Here is a 6420-nt window from a genome sequence, read left to right on the forward strand (position 1 = left end):
TTCACTCTCCGGAGAGTGATAATCCTTGCCTGAGGCAGACAGAAAACTTGGCAGCCCCCACACTTGATATGGTAAGAAGGAGCAAATTTGAGAATCTTTGGGTTTGTACCCATTCAAAGTCATATGACCCATAACGATGAGGTAAGTTTCACACTGAATCTGAGCTCTGAACCTTGTTAAGGTCTTTAGCATTAAGTTTATTTTTGATTCCCAGGACCAAGAATAAACCTTTGGGTTCCGATTATAAGTACGATCCTTTGTCCTTTTGTTTAAAATGGCCTGTATTTTTTACTCCTGTTTAATTTTTGCTTTTGTTTTGGTTTGTTTGTCTCTAAGAAGTCTATATGAAGGAAGCAGGCATATATTTGGTGAGCCTGCCATTCAAATTAGTTGTGGAGAATAAAGAATAAAAAAACCTCATTATATTGGAATCCTTTGGACAAACTTGGTTTAGGTCATCTTTCAAAACCTTGGAAGAATACTTCTTAGTCTTATTAGTGTGCTTCTGAGAATACTTCTTAGTCTTATTAGTGTGCTTCTGAGAATTGCCTTAATTATTTTCAAATGCCTGAACTAGGACCACAGGTTTTCATGCATAGTGGTGATGATAGCAAGCCATTAGTTAGGATATGGAGACACAGAGACCATAAGCAATGTTTTGTCCAGGTCAATTCTCATGGGGTTCTCTGCCTCTGCATTACAGCCCTACAGTTCTTACTCACCAAACCATCTTTTCAAATGGCACAATTTCACAAAGAATAACCAAGAACTACGGCGAGCCTGGTGGCTCAGTCGGTTAAGCATCCAACTTCAGCTTAGGTCATGATCTCAGGTTTGTGGGTTTGAGCCTCGTGTCAGGCTCTGACAGCTGAGAGCTCAGAGCCTGGAGCCTGTTTCGGAGTCTATGTCTCCCTCTCTCTCTCTGCTCCTCCCCTGCTCACGTTCTGTCTCTCTCTCACAAAAATAAAATAAACATTAAAAAAATAAACCACAAAATCTCTACTTAAAAACAAAAGAACGACAGTGGCATCTTGGGGGAATCTTTAATTATGACTAAGATTGTCCTTTTCTGAGGGACTTAAAACAATAAGGTGACAAAAATACCTAACCAAGAAGGCCATCCTTCTTTGATTGCTGTCAGAAAGAATCAGAGTTTAGTCTTGACAATAGAATTATTCCCCAAAAGATTCTATGTCTAAAGCTGATGTAAAAAATGTGGAAAATTTAGTATTGTTTCACTCTTGGGCCCTGTTCGTCTTCTGTGTCCTTTCTCTACTCCATTATACAACTTCCCTTCCTTTTTTAAAAATTCAAGTATAATTGACATACAGTGTTTTATTAGTTTCAGATGTACTATAGAATGAACAATTTTTTTTAAGATTTTATCATTTTTTAAGTAATCTCTACATCCACTGTGGGGCTCAAACTCACAACCCTCAGATCAAGAGTCATATGCTCTACTGACAGCCAGCCTGGCACTCATAAACAATTCTATGCACATACACAATGTCCTTCCTTTTTATGTTCCACCTACCATTTAGACACACAACAGTCATCTCCTTTCCCACCTGAACTTGTACTTGTACTTATAAAGTTGAAATTTTCACTTAAAATTATGAAGAGTAGATTCTGAACCAAGACAAAGGCAGATGTGAAAGCCATATTTAAAAAATTTCTGAAACTTCAAGAAAAATTGATAAATTTAAGAAAAAATTTTGAATAATCCTATGTACTCAAAATTACAGTCTTTCTGATTTAAACCAATTAGTGCTTTTATTAATATGCCCCTAAGGAAAAAAAGCTTGGTTACAAAAAATGAATTGGAGAATGCCAGAAAATGACCTAAATGTTCTGAAAAACCATAGAACTGAAGAATACATAAAAATGTTGGAGTAATTAGGGGCATACCTGGCTGGTTCAGTCAGAAGAACATGCAACTCTTGATCTCAGGGTTGCGAGTTCAAGCCCCTTGTTGAGGGTAGAGATTACTTAAATAAATAAACAATTTTTTTAAAATCTTTTTAAAAATGCTAGAGTAATTGGATTAATCTTCTTAAGGCTATATCAAATCTGCCCAATTTCTAGAATTGACTAGAAATTGATCCAGTCCTATAAACAAAGGTAAGGACGATCCAAAGAGGACGTAAAGTATCACTCCGTAAGAATTTTTAGATAGTATTCTGGAATGGATATATAGATGTCTCTACACCATGTCCATCTTCTTTAGAAATGGATCAAAATGTGAATTTTTAAGTTAACTGTGTAAAGATTGTGTGGCAGATCACCCCTTGATCCAAGCTACAACAAATGTCAGAATCCTTTTAAATGATCTAGGGAAATGAGTACACCTAACACCCAGATCTTGGTTTCTAAATAACGTTTCCTTGTAGAAATGGTTGATTTCAGGGTAGGGGCAGAGAAGGTACCTAACATGCTTGGGACATCGTATTTTATGCCAGAAAATAGGGGGCTGCTTAAAGAATGACGGCCACAGGAGGCTGCAAAAGGGACTATAACTGGCCAAATCTGGTACAAACTAGCATCAAAATAAATTAGGACAGTAATGGATTATAACCCATTCATGAATTCATAATGATAATAGATAGATCAATCAAAAAGTAAGGGAGAAGGGAAGACCCTTTATTATAGCAGAATGTCAAGTAAAAATATGAAAAGGGTGGTAGAATTGGGAAATAACTATTTACAGCTATCACAGTCAAGATTGATTAGACAAGAATCATCAGACAATACTAGATATTGAAGTGTTAAGTTTCATGAGACAGGGATATTTGCATATTCTTAGTGAATTATCCCACAGATCGATTATATACTCCCAAGGAGAAAAATCTAACTATGTAGTAGAAAAAATGGAAGAAAGTAGACAATACTTTCACCAGATGATTATCATCAATAATCTTCATCATCAAAAAGGGGCGAATAGATATCATGTGTCTCTGGTTGTGATTTGCTAAAAGCAACACAAGATCACTCAAGTCGTATTCTGGCCAGAGACATAATCTGTGTGATCATGAGGAAACACTGACAAACTTAAACTAAGGAACATTCTATAAAATAACTGCCTTAGGTCTTCACAAATATCAATGTCATGAAAGATAAGGAAAGGTTGAGAAACAGTTCAAAATTAAAGAAGAATAAAGATATAAAAATTAAAATTAAAAAGGAAGGAAATCCTGCCATTTACAACAACATGTATATATCTGGAGGATATTATGCTAAGCAAAATAAGCCAGACACAGAAAGGCAGATACTGCACAATTTCATGTGTGGAATGTAAAAACGTTGAACTCAAAGAATTAGAGAGCAGAATGGTGATTACCAGGCACTGTGAGGATGGGGGAAATGTAGTGATGTTGGTCCAAGAGTTCAAACTCTCAGTTATGAACAACTTCTGGAGACCTAATGGTGACCATAATAATAATGTATTATATACTTGAAATTTATTGAGATGGGGCGCCTGGGTGGCTCAGTTGGTTAAGCCTCCGACTTCGGCTCAGGTCAGATCTCACGTTCATGGGTTCAAGCCCCGCGGTCAGGCTCTGTGCTGACAACTAGCTCAGAGCCTGGAGCCTGCTTCCTGTTCTGTGTCTCCTTCTCTCTCTGCCCCTCCCCCTCTCATGCTCGGTCTCTGTATCAAAAATAAATAAAACATTTAATAAAAAGGAAAAAAAAAGAAATTTATTGAGAGTAGATCCTTTTTTTTTAAAGTAAGCTCCACTCCCAATGTGGGGCTTGGACTTGTGACCCCAAGATCAAGAATCATATGCTGTACCAACCAAGTCAGTCACGTGCCCTGAGATAGTAGATCTTAAGTGTTCTCATTACACAGACACAAAAATAGTAACTATATATTTGTGATGGATATATTAATTAGCTTAATTGTGGCAATCATTTCACAATGTATAATAATATCAAAATATCATGTACATCTAAATATACAGTTTTATTTGTTTACCTCAGTAAAGCTAGGGAAAATTGTTTTATTTCTGTAATAGCAATGAACAATAAAAAATTATAACCCATTGAATAAAGTGGAAATATATGAATCATGATAATGGATAGGTAAAACAAAAAGTAAGGGAGAAAGGAAACCCTTTTTTATAGTAGAATGACAACTGAAAATGTGTCAGGGGTAAATTTTCTAAAAGGAAACAAAGATGAAAATATTTGTAACTTTGCTTAGGCAAAGATTTCTTAGACATACAACCAAAAGCATGATCAAGAAAAGGAAAAAAACTGATAAGTTAGACTTAATCAAAAGTAAAACTTCTCTCTGAAAGACAATTTTAAGACATGGAAAGTCAAGCCACAGGCTGGAAGAAAATATTTGGAAATCACATATGTGTTAAGGACTTGAATCCAGAATAAATAAACAACTCTTAAAATTCAATAATAAGAAAATAATTTATTTAATGGGCAGAAGACCTTAACAGTCAAGACCATTGAAGGTGTATGGATGGCAAATGAATGCAAAAAGATTTTCAACATTATTAGTAATTAGGTTAATGCAAACTAAAATCACAATGTGATATCACTACACACCTAGTAGAATATCTAAAATGGAAAAGACTATCCATGCAACAATTACTGAATTGAAGGGCATAACCATAATTGGGCTCCAGCCACATTCTTACTGCTTGTTTTCCAAGAACGTAACTAAATGACTCTCACCTGCAACCTTTCAGAGTACATGTTCCACTGAAATCCCACCAGCACATTAAAAAAATTTGTTTAAATGCAAATCTCTCCTAGACTTTTAAGAGATTTAAAAATGGTTAATTTACATGCAGCTTTTGGGTCTATCATCTTGGCAGATGTTTCTTTTTCTCAATGTTCACTTGCAAGTCCCAAATTAGCTGGTACAAATGCACCTGCAGTTTTAGTGCACTTTGTGGATATGCAAACAGATTCATCAAATACTAGCTAGGACATAAGTAATCAAACACCATGTTCTCATTTAGACCAGCAAAAACAGGCCTCCAAATGAGAAAGCAAACATCTGCTGGGCTCAAGTAACAGACATAAAGTCAGCTGAAAAATTAACTGACACTATTTCACCCAAAGAAATACTGCACTTGTAGAATCAAGGTGACCTTAGTGACTACTGCTATCTTACTTGTTCCCACAATTTTGTTCTCAAAGAGAAAATTTGTTCCCAAACTCATAGAGTAACAAGTTTGTTGTTTGAAATCAATCTATCAGTAAGCAAGAATGAAATATACCTCCCTCGGCTGGTCACTGTGACACTGAGAACCAGCCACATACCAAACCAAGTGCAAGGCTACAGATAAGGGGGTTCTGGGCCAAAAGTTAGTATGTTGTTAATTTTGTAGTTTTTAAGTTAACAGGACTCTGGGTCCACATTGTAATACAGACATGACATTGAACTCTTACACACAGCCCTAATTGGCTTTGAAACTATCATAATACTGTTCCATTTACATTTCATCTCCCTCTACCCTTCCTAAAAATTTCCTAATTACTCTATTCCTATGTCTTGTGAGATGTCTCACAGTTCCTCTGCTGTGTGATCTCACTCATTTTAGGCCACTATTAATATCGTAAAGGGGATTTCATGGGACTACAGATTTGCTAGGTGATCTTGGGCTGATAGGGCTAGGTGGAAAAGCTTTAAAAAATATTCTCAGTTAACTTTATTTTCATAAACTGTATCTGTGCACTGTATCGTTAATATGTAAATGCCGAAAACAAAAAAGTTGGCCACTATTTAGCAAGGAAGTATCTGAGCAAACAACAAAAGGGCATTTTAACACTATTGGTCTAAATCATCTAGAACATTATTTGTATTGAAGGAGGAAAAGAAGAAAAAAATTAAAAAGTAGAAAAAAGGTGGGAAGAGGGAGACATATTGAGAGAGAAAAGCCATCTATTAATACTACTTTAATGCATTAAAGGCCTTGGAGGGATGCAAGCTCCGCATCCCAGAGTCCCTTTCAGTTTTCAGATATACGCCGGATGGGCTCTGGCAGGACGTGAACTACAACTCCCAGATTCCTGCGTGGCGCGGAGAAGGCCGCCCAATACTGTGCGAAAAAGGCTCCCGGGGAGAGCGGGCCACAGCCGGCCCCTCCTCCTTTTGAAGCGGTTTCGCACCTCTTTCCTTCTGGGGCTTCGAGGCGCGAAGCGGTGCTGGGAGGGAAGGGAAGGCGTGGCGGCGACGGCGGCGGGGACAGCAACGACGGCGGCGGTGGCGGCGGAGACCGCAGCAGCTGCGGGGCTGTCAGTTAGGCCGTCGGAGAAATGGGAGACCCGGGGTCGGAGGTGAGCGGTGGAGCCTTGGGCCGTGGCGTTCTCAGCGGAGCGGCGAAGGGCTTTGTGTTTTTGTTGAGTGTGCGGCCTGCTGTGCGGGCGCCGAGCGATAGCCTCGGCGTCTCGGGCCGA

The 6420-nt window shown here is 38.0% G+C and overlaps 1 protein-coding gene across 1 annotated transcript in view; it reads left to right on the forward strand.

Annotated features, from left to right (window-relative positions):
- Positions 1–5944: 5944 nt before the first annotated feature.
- Positions 5945–6420, forward strand: part of KIAA1586 (KIAA1586 ortholog) — a 21072-nt gene continuing 20596 nt past the window's right edge. Inside the window, exon 1 of the mRNA XM_029943179.1 lies at positions 5945–6300. Coding sequence (XP_029799039.1) covers positions 5945–6300 — 356 coding nt within the window. The remainder of the gene's footprint in view (positions 6301–6420) is intronic.

Source organism: Suricata suricatta, chromosome 7, assembly GCF_006229205.1.
Source record: "Suricata suricatta isolate VVHF042 chromosome 7, meerkat_22Aug2017_6uvM2_HiC, whole genome shotgun sequence".
In the NCBI taxonomy this organism is placed as follows: domain Eukaryota; kingdom Metazoa; phylum Chordata; class Mammalia; order Carnivora; family Herpestidae; genus Suricata; species Suricata suricatta.